Here is a 15,723-nt window from a genome sequence, read left to right on the forward strand (position 1 = left end):
CAGGGCATGAAAATTGTGTCCATCTATTCTAAGATGTCCGCCCAACATGCTATTTCCGCCCATGGATATTTCAAATGAGCGAGCAGGGCGGCCCATGGGCATCAATGAACACTTAAATAAGAAATTTGATGGGTCAAGTTTAGCAAGAGTAATTCATGTTCTCACCACTTGAGCGCATGTAGCAATTTTTCAAAATATAATATCTTACCAATTAAATGCATGTCCGGTTTATGCAAAACAAGATGTTATGTTTTGTGTTTTTAATCCTACTGTCACACTATGTCATTTTTTTTTTATTTTTTAATTTAGGGCAGCCCGCAAGCCCGCCCTGCCATGGTTAGAACATGCCCATGCCCACCCTAATTTTAGTTGGCATTGTGTGGACATGCGCAGAGCAAACATGGCTACCCTAATTATCGATGCGGCTTATGATGTGTATGATATATTAATATGTGAAATTTTAGTTTTCTTCCACCTTTTCCTTTCGTTTTTTATTTTTCCCGTATGGAGTTATTATTTAAAATCTATAAGTTTTCTTATATAGTTTTATTATTATTATTGTAGGTATTTGAATTATTTGAATTTTTAAGTATGTCTCTTAAATAAAAACAAATTTGTTATTGAATACTTAATATTCTAAATAATTTGCAATCGTGTCTTTAAACTTATTAATCATTTATAAGGATATTTTTATATTTATTAATCATTTACAATTGCTAGAATGTATATCATCCTATAGTTGTCCCAATAAATTTATCAAACTTCATTACCGTCCACATCAAATTAAAAAAAAAAAAGTAGTTGTGCAATAAACTTAATCTCATATACAACTATAAGTTTTTTTTTTAATTTTAAGGATCTTTTTAAAAAAAATGAATATAACTAGATAGGGAAGAGATGAAAGTTACTCACCCCACAATGCATAGCTTTTATGGAGTTTAACCTCTTTTGAGGTGTGTTGTTTTGTAGTTTGTGTGATTAATTTACCTATGTGTGGTGTTGTGTGTATTCTGAAGTTTTCACTAGTACTTAAATCTATTTGAATTTTCTAAAAAGTTTAACAAATGATAAATAAGTAAATGCCTCAACAGAACTTTAATGAAAAGTGGGAGAAAAGGCACAAGACTTTTGAAATGAAAATTTGGATTAACATTAGCTTAAAGGTTCAATGATATATAGAGAAGTAAGACTAATTTGATCCTTAGGAATGGAAGAAGTAACTAGCTTAGCTTTTGAATATAATGTAAAGAGAAAAAATACATTATGGCTTGTCAACTTAATTGATTATTCAAGGTTGAGCAGTTATTTGAACACTTACATCCTCTTTCAACTTCACATTATTGGTTCCATCCATGCATATCAGTCTCAGCTGACATTGTGGTTTGGTTACCATTCATCAATGAAAACCCCTTAACTTGAAAGAAAATTCAGTGATTAATATATGAAACCAACAGTTCAAGAAGCAAAAACACACTGGTTAATCTAAGATTCAGCTAAATCAACTTTTTTCAACCATGAATTCTGCAGAAAGGGCAACAAAAAAAACGTGTAATCCACAATAACACAAAAAACAGCTTAAACACAAAAGATGGAGATGCGGGGTATCGAACCCCGTACCTCTCGCATGCAAAGCGAGCGCTCTACCATGTGAGCTACATCCCCATGGAATATTTACTAATATGTATAATCTTAGAACTTTGATTTATGCTTTTATTTTAATAGGAAGCAAGAACTTTGGTTTATGCTTTTCTTTTAATAGAAAGCAACAAAGATTTGCAAGAGTATAATCAACAAATTATACACTAAAAAATAACAAATATCATTATAAACAAATAGTATGATTGAATTAATTATGTACTCCCATAGTCAAGTAAAACTATTTTAAGGTCTAACCTACACCATGCAACACTAATTGACAAAGAAAATGTACTTGCCCTTTTAGTAGTACTTAGTGTTTTCATATGAAGCATATAGCCTAGCTCATCCATTTCCTCACTTGGGAAAGAGACACATTATGGCATCTATATAATCTGAATGGCATGAAACATTTAAATCTTCTTACAATATAGCCTAAAAAATTTGACTATAAAAAATAGCCTAAACGTTCTAGCATCTAAGAGCTATATTTTTTTTGCAGCTACATCTTTTATACTTTAGTTCTTCCCCACATAACCATTGGCTTCTGTTTTATACAATTTTTCATGTGACAAATATCCATGAGTTAATAGTTAACACAGCTTAACCTATCTTCATCTTCAGGTCAAATTTCTTACAAAATGAGCATTGCTCAAACCTTAACACAGAATGGATTGGAAAAATAGCCTTGTATACGTACTATGTCATACACAAAAAAACACTTATCATCCCAGATCTAACAAAAACAGAAATATAATTACTTCCAAGCTTCATTAAGTTTCACTGATAGAGATTTCATAGAACAGATATTTACAGAAGCCAAAAAAAGAAAAGAGAAAAAAAAATATGTGTACAAATATACAGAAGCTGGCTTTTTACACATTTACATCCTAATAAGAATCCCATGAAGCATTGGCTTAATCTGCTGCAAAAGACCCTGGCATCATCTGAACCATTTATACTACATATAAGATATATATACATATATATAATAATAATTACAATTAATAATAAAATATCATGCATTATGATATGATTCCCTGTGGGAATTGGAATGTATGTACAGAATAAAGTGTAATCCCTCTGCTTCAGCCGAATGATTTTCAAAGCAAAACATGATCACTTCCTCTCTCAACAATGATCCAAAGCACTCATAATCACCCTGAAAACCATAGAACAAGAAAAGAAGGTTATACATGAACGAAGAGGATTCACATGCAAAGGGTATTAATGTGATTTCAGAAAGTAGAAAATAAGAAGCAATGTAAAAAAAACAAAAAAAGTGGACCAGTGATAGATTGTCGGACTTCTATGTTTGGAGCTCCCCACTGCACTAGTTGATTTTCTCCTCGTTAATTTTTTGAAATCCCCACCTGCAGTCTCCGCTGCCAAAAAATCATAATTTAAACAAGAAATTTCAGTTACACTGAAATGTTTATTCATTTTGCTCAGATTAGTTCATTTGAAGAATTTAACAAGTTTGGTTATTGTTTATTCAGTAAATACTCTAAGTTCATTCCTATACAATATTATCCCTAATTTGGTCCTGAAATATCTAAATCAGTTATGTCATCTCTATTAGAAATTTTGGTCGTGGTAGAGTTATTACTTTTATTAACAAACCCAGATAAGGGTTTTTTTTATAGATGATTGTGTTATTCATCATCTTTACATTAGACCGAACTGGATTCGAACCAGCATATAATATATATATATATATAGAGAGGTATATATATATAGATATAGATGACGTTAAGAAGGAAGAATAGGTGTTACACTTACGGGAGCGAGGAGAACATGGAACAGATGAAGAGGTAGGGTTGGAGGTTGCGGTGGTTCTAAAGTTGGAGTGGGTTCGAACAATGGTAATGCTGCGACTGATGGGTACATCGTCCTCCGTCACCACCGGTGGTCGAACGGCGAATGAGTTGTACTTGCGGAGCTTCCCTAGTCCCGTTTCCGGTGCAGGGCCGGCCAACGTTTCGTCCCATAGCTTGTGAAGAAAACCCATTATTATATATTATATTATTATATTCTTTGTAGCAACAAACAAAGATTATCAAATATATTACTCCAATATATAAGGGAACGAAACGACAGAGAGGAGAAGAACAAGGTTTATGTAGAAATAAATTTTGTTTTTTTTTTTGTTTTTAATTTTTTTGTATGGTTTTGGTGAGAATGTGTGGGTACTTATAGAGAGAAATTAAGAGGAAGATGAAATAGGATAATTGAATTGTTGACGGCTCCTAACTTTGTGGCTCCGGCTAATATGCATTTCTTTTAAGCCATCAAATTGATATCTATTTACTATATTTTATCCTCTTCTTTATTTGTCTTCTCCTACTTCTGTATATGTACAATTTTGTTTATTTGTCTGAATTAGAATTTTGTAGTGTTGACTTGTATTACTATAATCTATATATGCTATCCTTTTATTGGATATTCACTTCCGAGTAATTAACTATTCATATATGAAAATGAAAAGTTTAGTTCAACCAAATACGCAATGATTGTTGGGTATTCGGCTTGTTTATCACAAAATAAAAGAGAGTATATGGACATCCAAAACATCCTAATTTCTTGTCTTATATATTTTTGTCATCAAGATAATTAACTTCCTAAAGTTGATCTTCCTCACACCATTTTTTTGCAAGGCCTTATTAATAAAAACTTTGTTTTCTTGTTATCCTATTAGTATTATACTGATGCCCAATCAACTAATGCAAAGAGAGTGAGTCCACCTATCAAATAAAAAGACACGTAAAAGTGTAAAACCATCTACATAAAGACAAAGTCTTTAGGCTGATTAAAATTCAGATTTGTTCATATATGTTTTTGTGTGGTTGTGATGCTCTTTTAACAATAAAAATAGTATATGTTTATGTAACTTGTATACGTGATATATATTCCACTGTCAAGTTCTAAATTTGTATACATCTTGTTCCGGTTGTACTTCAAAAAACATTAATTAATCATGTAACTAAAAAAAATTGGTACTACTGAGGAAATTCATTCACCCTTTAATGGTTAGAAACTAATTCCTTTCGGGATGTGTGATTGAACCTCCCAACAATTGTCACTCCTAAGAATCGAACCCTTAACTTTTAGGTCATCTTAAATTTCTAGTGAAGTCTTACATCACTTGACCAACACCTTGTTTGTTGTACCCAAAAAATTGACATCTCAAATAGTATATGGCTTCACCAAAGCTTTGCACCGAATCAATCAGTTCATGAAGTGAAGGCAACAGCCATTTCTGGCAAAGAGTAGTTAGCAATAGCATATTTCCTATAACATGAGGTGATTGCAATTACTGGAAATCATGGGTACATGACAAGGTATTATATGGTTACTTGCATTGCACTTTTCTATCAAGCTCACACCACTTCACTAACAACCTCATTGGCTGTGATAACCAATTAAATTCAAGGTGACAATCAATCTTTGATTCTTTTGTTATTAATATGATGAAAATAATGAATTCTGGTATCTGCAGATGCTCACATGTGATTATGAAAACCACAATTGGAGCCACTGTAGAGTTGACACAGGAATAACTCCTGAATGTATTTTTCCTTTATGAAACATACAAAGATACAGTGTTATTACAAAGAAAGGGTCGCCCTAGAAGAATAACAAAAAATGTTGATTTTTAAGCGTAACCTAAAGTTCATTATGTCTCAAGGCCTTGATCCAATCAAGTTCAACTCTGAAATCACCAGGTCCAGTTATAGCACCTGGGACACCACCCTCAGCATTGACAGACAGAGACATGCCTAGAATTCGGGATGGATTCATCTCAATTTCTGCATCTATAACATTCCCTCTCCAAGTAGGTAAATACCGAGATAGAGGAATCTGGTCAATTAATGAAAATTACTAAGCACATAGTCCACTGTAGAAATTCACAACAGAAAAGAGGGCAGTGAAATCTGCTAGTATGAACACTTCAGTGTTTGATATGGGCCACGATACCCAACAGTTCACTTTCACAGTTATAGAAAATCAACAAAGTATATAACCTAGCAACTAGTTATTCTATCATATGTTTCCTATTCAATTTCAAATAGTAAAGATCAATGCCCAGACCAGACCTGGTTCACTGACAGTTAGACATTCACGAGTAGCAAACTCGTGAAAAACAATGATAAAATCACCAAAAGCACTTGGGTACACAAATTTCCATGTTAAGCAAAAAGAGTGGATCCTATTATGCCTTAAAACCATTACAACTTACAAATTCTATGGTCATCTACTCATTTCTATTAAACAGATAATACTCCAGAGACTTTTATAATAAGAACAGAAAGCATATATTCCTATTGTATTCACAATCTAGACCTTTTAACATGGCAGTGCTAAGGCCTCAAAGAAAACAAGAGGGAAAGCTACAAGAACACTGTGAACGGGCTTTCAATGCACTTGAACTACCAAGTCCTCATTCACAGAGAAAAAGCAAAAAATTTCACGGCAAGGTAACCCCTTATCCTAATCTAAATTGACATGCCTAGTAAGGTTGAGTACCATGCATATAACAAAACAATATGAAAGCCTAATCCACCATGAGGGATTAGGTAAACTTGTAAGAAGTGAGATGTAAATGTTAGTCACCTTTGCAATATACCAGTTATCTTTAGGTACATACACAAATGCTTGCCACGAATTATCTTCCATCTGTGCAGGTGAATTGACCCAATTCTCTGTGTAGATCTAAACCAAACAGACTTGTTACAATACTTGCAAGACTAAGAAATTAAAAATCCTCTAGATTTACATAGTATCATATTTTTATGACAATGAAAAGGGCACTCACAGTAGATATATAGCATCTGCCATCTCCTTTAATTTTCATTGCAATAGTATCATATGAATCCAAATCAATAAAGGCATTAAACTGCAAAAATGCAAATAATTGAGAAAAGAAAACTATTCAGTTTAAAAAAATTGAATTAGTCACCAATTATATAATAACTTTTTTAAGTTTCTCAACCTATCCAGGGATGGATCTAGAATACATTGAGAAGGGACAAATAATATATATAGTAAATATTTATGGGGAGGTTTCCTTTGTTTTAAAAAATATTACATACATATAACCTGTGAATATGGTGCAATGGTCTTCAAATTTTCATCTCATATCCATACCAGATACGTATACAATACTGACACACTGTAATACTTCACGGATACACATCCATGAAATATACAAGTCAGTTTCTTTAAAAGAATAAATAAACCTGACACTTTCTGAATACTCTCTGATAAACTAAAACTACCTTTCCTATGCATTTTGTAAGGACCATGTGAGCGGATTGCCTCTTTGGTTCCTTTCTTTCCTTTTTTTTCCGCGCCATATTTCTTATTAAACGGGACCAACACAATAAACCCAATCTACTTGTGGAAGCACGTCGAGAGTGGGAAAATAAATAGAGAACACAATCAGCCAAATAAAATGTAGAGAGCACCCAATGAAAGAGAGAGTAAAACAGAACAGATCATGTGTATTGCTGCAATGGAGAAGGGAGAAGACAAGTATTTGCATAAGAGAGACACAAAATCCATGTCTTCCACTGACCAGAAAAGGTGAATTCTGATATAGAAGAGCAATCTGGAAGATGGTCAAGGAGGAAATGAGATTGATACTATTCCTATTTGTAGGCAATGGGCAATGGTTTCCTATGACAATAATCTGTAGTTTTTATTTATGTTCTTAACTTCGAATTTGAGAAGAGTTATCTGTTTATAATGATCTATGATTTTTTTATGCTTATTTTATATGCATATCCTACCTGTATCATATTCCATATTCTTCAAAAATAGGCAAATCACCATATAGCATAAACATCGTATCCGGCACGCATGGTATCTGTGTATCATCGTATAACTAATAACTAGCCCGATCTTCAACTACCTATACCTGTCCCTGCTCGCCACATCTGTCAATCATTTATAGGTACCAATTCTATGATCAAATCCAATAATTACTAGCTAGGCATGCACATTGTACAAGAGATAAGAGATTGAAACCAAGTGTCTGCAACAAAAGATAGTAGGGAAAGAAATAAGGAACCTTCTTTGAACGCATACCACAGAAGCCACCACGAGAAATATTCCATTTAGAACCTTCATCAACATCTAAAGAAAGGTTACCAGAGAAAATCCCAGTGGTTGGTCCATTTTCAGATTCAGTTATCTCCAGAGATGCAGTTGACAAACCTGAGTAACAAAAATCAAACAATAACAAACATCTATAATTAAAAACCTGAAGATAATAAAAAAAATCATAGTTTACTAAGCAAATTATAAAGTAAATAAGATTGAATACCTCCTAATTCAGAATCAGAATACAAATGCCACTTGTTTAACTCTTTCTTGGAATTGAAATTATATATAAATCTCTCCGGTGGAGGCATCAAATCATCGAAGTTTCCGGACAAAGCTTTTGTTGCACACGGTAACAGAGAGAAATACAATCAAAATATTGAAGTAAAGTAAATCAAATGAATGAAATGATGAAAAGAATAGAAAATGATGATGAATACCTCTCTTAGTAGCATTTACGGAAGCATCGAACAGTCTTCGGAATCTCGACATTTCTCTCTCACTGTCAAAACCCAGAGCAAGAGAGAACCCCCACCGTCACAAACAGTGTCAACACTGAACTGAACCACCTCTGATGGGCCTAACTTTCCATGGGCCTTCTTTCTGGGTCATTTTCCCCTCATGGTTGTGGTTGGCCCAACTTTAAATTAAGTATTGACTTAAATTTTATTTCGCTAACTCAAGTACACCTTCTATCTCAAAATATATATCATTTTATGTATTGTTTCATTTCATTAATTACAAAATATAAAATTAATATATATTTAATTTATATTTTATTTTTTTATCAATAAAAACTAGTGATATATTGAGTGATACAAACTCTAAAACATCATATATATATATATATATATATATATATATATATATATATATAGCAAATATAACTCACTTTCAATTTTTCTCAATTTACTTTTACCCACTAATACTTATCTCATCCCTCTTTTGTTCTTCTAATACCCTTTTCTCTCTATGCTCGCTCTTAAACATGACTTCAAGAATTCAATATTCAAAGCTATTTTTTAGTACCACCGAGAGTATTTCTTATTTTCTTTATAAGAATAATTGTTTTTGAAGTGTATGACTGTCTCTCCTAATAAATATTACTTACAAAATTGAATTATTAACATTTTAATTAATCCATCAAAGTTTTACATGAATAGACCAATATCAGTATATCCAATGTGAGAATGAAACAAAGTTTGTTGCAAATCTCATTTCTAAAGAGATCAATCTTCCATTGTATGCCGAGTAACCCATTGGTGCACACCAACAAAATTAATTATTTTTACAATATGTACGTGAGTAAAACATTTTCTTTATATAAAATATACTAAATATAAAAAACGTGGATATAACACGTATACTATGTTATCTCCTAACACGTCTACTAAACATAACCAGATATGTACTATATCGTGTATTAAGATAATTAAATTGAAGCAAGGCAAACGTTGTTGCTACGGTATGCAGCATGTCACTAAAGGAAACGATACGAAATTTTAAGCAAATCACAATAGTTGTCATATTCAAAACAAAATTTATTTCATTAAGTTAATGTGCATGGAATATGAAATGGAGCAAGGACACCGTCAAGTACTTTGATCACACGGTCAAATACATTTGCTTAAGCTATCAGATCTTGATCAGGTATATATGTAAAGTTGATCTAGAAGTGTCTCAAAAATCTATAGCTACTAAAAGCTGAACTCTGAAGAGAAATTAAGCAAGAGGTTTTGGAAATGGGAGTTAGACAAAGTATGTTAAGGAAATGGTTTGATTTTGGAAGTGCTTTGAAGCGCATAGAAGGTCCTAAGTTAGGATCTAGAGGGTATTTTCCAATTTATGTTGGCACAAATGAGGATAGTTGCAAGAGATTCTTGGTTCACACAAGAGTGCTTGGTGATGCAGATTTCTGTGAGCTTCTAAGTAGGTCAGCAGAGGAATATGGGTATAGGAATAATGGGGTTCTAAGGATCCAATTTGAAGCAAGAGATTTTGAAGAGTGGTTGGTTAGAAAGTACAACAAAAAGAGTATTAGGAGGAGAGTAAAACCAATTTGATTAGAGGCATATTTATACTTTTAACGTTAATTATTATTAAGTGTGCTTCCTAGCTTTTGTTGGAAATATTTGTTTATGGGTATGTGGGCTATTGTGGGGATGGGATAATTTATTTTAACTTGGTGTCCTCATTCCTATTTCAACATCTATTTATATCAAGACATATAGAATTAATATATTATTTTAATTAAATTAAATTAAAATAAGATATTATTTTTGACTTGTTGAAAAATACCGAGATGGGATAGAGGATCCCATTCCATTATGGGGTGTTTCTTCCATGCAAGTATTGTTACCGTAATTAATGCAAGTTGTGGTGATATTTTTAGTGATATCAAAATATATATTATCCGGTTGGTAATTATTCAGACACTATCATATATTCTTAGTTATATATTATCCCATATAAAACTATATATGTTAAAAAACAAAGAAAATAAGTTGTCACAGCCATGTAATGAACAATAGCAATTCAATTTCAGCTTAATCATATATGGCAAAAAGCTAAAAAGGGTTTTGTTAAACATTGTTTAAGAAAATAGTTGAAGGAAAAATAGTAAAGGAACAAAAAGGATCCAGACTTCCAACCCTCAACGTTTGTGTACTACTCTATCTGCAATATATTAATGTTTGATGAGAAAAACATTTAAATATAGTTTTTTCAACTAATTACAAATTAAATAACACATATACACTTGTTCTCCATAGAAATAAATGTGATTAAGTGGCCATACAAAATTGATACATTTGTACTTGTGCATATGAGAATTTGCTATTACATGTAATCATCTATATTGTTTTTAGTCAAAAAAATAATATATCCTCTTACAAACATATGAATTGATTTACACATTAATTCATACACATTTAGATTGATGACACGTGTGAAAAAATAATAATAATACATGTAAAAACTTTGCTTCTTTGTTGTAAGATTTATAGGCTGTTTTTTTTCGGAGAATGTATTATTGCTTTTTAGGTAGAGAATCGGATAAGAGAAAAAGTCACGAAAGGGTTTTGAAAAAAGTGCAATGAAAAATAAGAAAGCGATAGTGACCATTTTCTCCTATGACGTTGGTTTCTATCTATACAGAAACAGCTAGCAGCTAGTTGTATTCTTTCAACATATTCCTCTATGCATTTCGACTTGAGTCCTTGTTGATTCTCCTTACGTAACATACAAACATAACGTTACTGATAGCTATACATATATACATCAAACATAACGTTATTGATAGCTATACATATATACATCAAACATAACTTGAATCACTTACACTCATTTTTTAGTGGTTATTATAACTAGAGTAAATATGTATTTCAGTCTCTCATGTTTTTTTTTTTGATTTTATCAGTTTGATCCCTCAAAAATTGAAAATTTTAAAATAATCCCAAATTTTTTAAATGTGAATCAAATAAATTTTATGGTCAAATTAGTCTCTATCATGTTAAAATGGTAGAGTAATTCATGATCTTGATAAAACAAGAAAGAAATAATGATAAAATCATTTATTAAATGATTATTGAATTGATGATTTACAAAAAGTTACATTGAATTCTCTATATAAAATGAAGTAAAAACTAACTAACCTAACACCAAAACTAATTAACCAACTAACCTCCTTTATTCTTAGAAATTAATAACTTGGGCTAAAACCAGCCCCATAGTATAATCTCTTATATTCACATACATTATTATTTACATTATATAATATATTTCACCATATCAGATGTTATAAAATATACTAAAATAATTAGTTTGACTTATGTTTAAAAAATTTAAAGACTATTTTGGATTTTTTAATGGATGAAATTGGTAAGATAAAAAACGTAAGAAAATGAAATGAATATTTATTCTTATAATTAAAATTATAACTATGAAAAAAAGATATCCGAGAAGCAAATCCTTCCTATAAATAAACAAAAGATATCAGGGAAGCAAATCCCTCATATATATATATATATATATATATATATATGCTTATTTGATTTATTCTAGTTAATTTTGAATTAAGCATTACTAATCAATTATATGCACTTGTGACATATATGCAATCATGTTGGATAAAGAATACGACAACACTCAATTTGATGGGCCCACTTAACTCTAATCTAATAAGTTGTCACCACATCAATAACAACTAGTAGTAAGCTCAAATCTCTCACCAAATCGATCTTATCAATATTCTTCAATCAAGCCCATGATTCCATGAGCTGATAACTAGCAACCACAAATTTGGTCATCAACATTCCGTGTAGAGAAGAATATTGAGGAATACATAAGTGGAGGATAATACAGCTTGTATTTTAATTTTATTATAGAAACAAAAATTTGATTTCCTATATCATATCTTAAATCACGTTTTATATAGTCAATGACGAACTAAAACAAAACAAATAATAAAATATATTTTCATTAATATACGATATAATTGGGGATAACAAATCTTCATTTTTATCTTAGGGTCATGGACTCCTGAGATAATAGAGTCCATCAAAACGGTGGGCAAGGGCACCAGGTAATATATGGCATATAAAATCCATGCATTGAGGGGATATGAAAAGAGAAAAAGAAAGTGGCCCTTTCTACAAGAGAAGAGGACCTACGTACTTAACTAAACTGTCAATGAAGGCATGTAAGACAAGCTAGATTGGTGGGTTTTACAGTTGTGAATTGTTAAAGTTCAATGGCTTTGGGTTTGTTACTTTGTTGACAGAAACCGAACGAAAATGTCAAGGATTTCTATACAGTTGTACAAACATAGAATAAAATAGAAACAAATATAATTAGATTAAACTGTTCATTTGGATTCCTAATTTTTTAGGGTTTTAAAGTTAGTGCATAAATGATGTGATTTCTTTTTATGAGTGATGATTTACTCTAAAAATAAATTTTTTTAACTTACTCTCTATCCTGACCATCAACAATTCTATAAATATCATATAATAATGTAGATTTACTCACTAATTTAAATCATTGGATTTTTCTAAAATTAAGTGTTAGGATAAGGTGTAAATTTAAAAAACTCACCATTAAATAGATTACTCCTCTTTTTTATTATTACCAAAAGATAGAAGTATAATAAATTCTTTTACTTAACAGGATTTATTAAGAAATGTATATAGGGCCAAAAATTTGAGAGTTGGTTTATCTTTTTTTACTTTCTCTTGTAGAATGAGGCGTAATTCTGATTCTAATCTTAATTTTAAACTTTCTCAAGAAATGTCATACTCTTTCTCTAACTTCATTAAACCAAAATAGTTCATAAATCGTTATTTATACAAAATAAACTAGTAAATAATATTACTATTTTAATACTATAGCAAAACAAAAATATCTTCAGCAATAATATTACTAGTAAATAATATTACTAGTAAATTTCTTTGGAGTACTTTACCTTTGCCGGTAAGTATTACTTTGAAGAGAAAAGTGTATTTTACACTGTTACTACATTATTCATTTTTAATTATTTTTGATTTTTCAAAAAATAATACAAATGAAAGGTAAATAATACACTAATTACATATAATTTTTTATACTGTTAGTACATAAATATTACACTCTACTTTCAATACTCAAAAACTCATAAGGCTTGGGGTTTTAATTTTGCCAAACTAGTAGGTGAAAGCTTTTGTTTGGTAAACACTTTCTTTAAGATGTATTAAACCTTAATTTAACGACAAAAATATTATTATCTTAAATGCTAAAAGGGAATGTCAAACTTTTTATTATCAATGTTTTAAGATGCTTTGAACCTTAATTTGACCGGCCAATTATAACTTTCTTTAAGATGTATTGAACCTTAATTTAACTACAAAAATATTATTATCTTCCATGGCAAAAAAATAAAGTCATACATTTTATTATCACTATTTTCACCGGCCAATTAGTTGTATTTAAGAAAAGCTTGTAAGAAGAGGTATCCAACACCTAATATTTAATGTATTTATGTTTTTCAATACTATTATTTAATTATAATTAAATTTTTAAAGTGCAAATAAGACCTTATTAATTATCTATACATAAATATATATTCACACATTAATGAATAGGGACAAGAATTTGTTACTCCAATCACTATCCAAACATTTCCTAAACCAATCAAAATATGTGAATTAAATATTCATAATTTTTTTTATTTTAATTGTTTCATGACAAACTTAAAAACGTGCTTCAGAGGAACAAAATTTTCTCCCAATCAATAGTTAAGGTAAGCAATCGTCACTATGTATGAAAATCTCATGCATGTGTTAGCAAAAAATGTTAAACACGGCATTTCTATATTACCTTTTATCCACAAACTAAATCTGGTTTGTGTTACTTCCTGTCGTTTGGGACTTTGGGGCACTTCTTATTGAAAAGTGGTTGGTTTGGTAACTACTCCTAAAGTAATAAACTATTTTATCCCTAATTCACTTTTCATCTTTTCTTTTTGCTTGTATCTTCATAGCTCTCATCTAAAGTTAATGGATACTATAATTGTCAATATAAATTTTTCATATGTCTATCTTCCGTGGAACAACAGAGACAAGTTTAAATGCTGTTTGAACAATAAGTTAAGTCTGTTAACATTAACACTGTTGGATGTTGACCATGTATAATATATCAATTTATTGTCTCCAACATGTCAGATTTTTTTTATTTTTTTGCTAAACAATATTGATAACTTAGATTAATCATGTAAACCAAAGTTTTTTTTTAATTATAACAAAAAAACCAAATAAAACTCCAGGGCACTTGTATACATCAGCATATGACCAGTAACAGTTTAGTAAATAGATTTTATATTAGACAAATAGTACTGAGAGTTAGGTAAGATAGGATAAATATCCATTATATATATATATATATATATATAATTAAGGTATATTGTATACTATTCAATAGAAATACTTAAGGCTGTAAGGGGAGGAAGAAGAAGTAAGAAGAAAATGATAATATACCCAAAAATGATCATAAAGGAATAAGGGGTCATGTTGAAGAATGTTCCCAGGTCACTTGTTAAAGAATTTAAATATAAAAAAAATTCTTTAATGATGAATTGACATAAGTTTGATTAATATCTCATCAATGTCGGCCACTTTAATTTCAATATAAATGTTACAGGGCAAGACATTATAATAATAAAAGTACGATAATTACATTTTTCTTAATCAACATGAACATCGATCATGCATCATCATCAGCAAAAAGAAACTTGCTGAACAAATAAACCATCCCAATCCTCAAGCAAACAAGGTAGCACAGCTCAATTTTTTGTGGTTGTTTTTGTTGTTGGTACCAAAAGCCTAGCTATAACTATATAATCTCCACTTTCATAAAATATATATAAGAATTGATCAATCTCAATTAACAAAGTCGCTCACAATTAAAAAAAAAACAAATAATTAAAAAGTCAGTTACTATTGTTTGTTCTCTCTCAGCATGCACAATTGTAGAACTCAACCAACTCATCCATGGACCCCATCTGAGTCTCATTGCTCTCAAGCATCCATAGCAAGTGCTCAAACAGAACCACTTCACATGAAACCACAACCCCATCAGAATTAGAACAAGACTTGTCCACTAGCTCCTGAAACACAGGGTGGTCTATAATGTCGGAGTTTACAAGGTACTGTCTTCTAGACTTGCCAACATAGATAGTGTGGAGTCCATGTTGTTGTTGTTGTTGTTCTACTTCATTGGAGGAGGAAGAGGAGGCGCCGCCTTTGTTGGAGTCAGTGCTGGCGGCGGAGACACAGCTGTTGTTGCGGCTGAGCTTGGTTAATGATGGCCACCTCTTGATAGCTGATTTCAGCTTTGTTAGCTTTCCAAGTTTGGCCATTTTGGAAGGTGTTTGATGAATGTCTCAGAGAGTAGAGAAGAGAAGAAAGAGAGAGAGAGAGATTGAGAGTTTGGGGTGATGGGGGAAGGTGGGAG

General features: G+C 31.1%; 3 protein-coding genes and 1 non-coding gene across 5 annotated transcripts; all 4 read right to left on the bottom strand.

Annotated features, from left to right (window-relative positions):
• TRNAA-UGC lies at window positions 1,590–1,662 on the bottom strand. The gene has a single exon. It is a non-coding gene; the product is annotated as a tRNA-Ala (tRNA).
• On the bottom strand, window positions 2,385–3,954 carry LOC109360055 (dormancy-associated protein homolog 4). Of its 2 annotated transcripts, none has more exons than XM_019604797.1 (3): window positions 3,418–3,954; window positions 2,924–3,020; window positions 2,385–2,797 (listed from the first exon to the last, which is right to left on the bottom strand). In XM_019604797.1, the coding sequence occupies exons 1-3, from the start codon at window positions 3,644–3,646 to the stop codon at window positions 2,767–2,769; spliced, it is 357 nt and encodes a 118-aa protein (XP_019460342.1). In that variant the 5' UTR covers window positions 3,647–3,954; the 3' UTR covers window positions 2,385–2,766. The 2 variants fall into 2 exon arrangements, with proteins under 2 accessions (XP_019460342.1, XP_019460343.1); XM_019604798.1 differs by having other exon boundaries at window positions 2,943–3,020; window positions 3,418–3,952.
• LOC109359189 (probable complex I intermediate-associated protein 30) lies at window positions 5,058–8,305 on the bottom strand. The gene is made up of 6 exons (XM_019603759.1): window positions 8,181–8,305; window positions 7,964–8,077; window positions 7,709–7,854; window positions 6,452–6,532; window positions 6,250–6,348; window positions 5,058–5,496 (listed from the first exon to the last, which is right to left on the bottom strand). The coding sequence occupies exons 1-6, from the start codon at window positions 8,230–8,232 to the stop codon at window positions 5,302–5,304; spliced, it is 687 nt and encodes a 228-aa protein (XP_019459304.1). The 5' UTR covers window positions 8,233–8,305; the 3' UTR covers window positions 5,058–5,301.
• On the bottom strand, window positions 14,871–15,723 carry LOC109359239. Its single transcript, XM_019603827.1, has one exon. It carries the CDS (start codon window positions 15,626–15,628, stop codon window positions 15,224–15,226), a length of 405 nt encoding a protein of 134 aa, XP_019459372.1. The 5' UTR covers window positions 15,629–15,723; the 3' UTR covers window positions 14,871–15,223.

The sequence above is a fragment of the Lupinus angustifolius genome, chromosome LG11, assembly GCF_001865875.1.
Source record: "Lupinus angustifolius cultivar Tanjil chromosome LG11, LupAngTanjil_v1.0, whole genome shotgun sequence".
Lineage (NCBI taxonomy): Eukaryota > Viridiplantae > Streptophyta > Magnoliopsida > Fabales > Fabaceae > Lupinus > Lupinus angustifolius.

Excerpts from the sequence above, each read along its gene's own strand:
- LOC109360055 (XM_019604797.1), bottom strand. The coding sequence starts at position 3,646 with ATGGGTTTTCTTCACAAGCTATGGGACGAAACGTTGGCCGGCCCTGCA. Across the intron at positions 3,021-3,417 it reads TCCATGTTCTCCTCGCTCCC|CGGAGACTGCAGGTGGGGAT; the intron begins GTAAGTGTAACA and ends ATTTTTTGGCAG. Across the intron at positions 2,798-2,923 it reads AGTCCGACAATCTATCACTG|GGTGATTATGAGTGCTTTGG; the intron begins GTCCACTTTTTT and ends TATGGTTTTCAG.
- LOC109359239 (XM_019603827.1), bottom strand. The coding sequence starts at position 15,628 with ATGGCCAAACTTGGAAAGCTAACAAAGCTGAAATCAGCTATCAAGAGG.
- LOC109359189 (XM_019603759.1), bottom strand. The coding sequence starts at position 8,232 with ATGTCGAGATTCCGAAGACTGTTCGATGCTTCCGTAAATGCTACTAAG. Across the intron at positions 6,533-7,708 it reads GTGGTATGCGTTCAAAGAAG|TTTAATGCCTTTATTGATTT; the intron begins GTTCCTTATTTC and ends GCATTTTTGCAG. Across the intron at positions 6,349-6,451 it reads GCAGATGCTATATATCTACT|ATCTACACAGAGAATTGGGT; the intron begins GTGAGTGCCCTT and ends TGTTTGGTTTAG.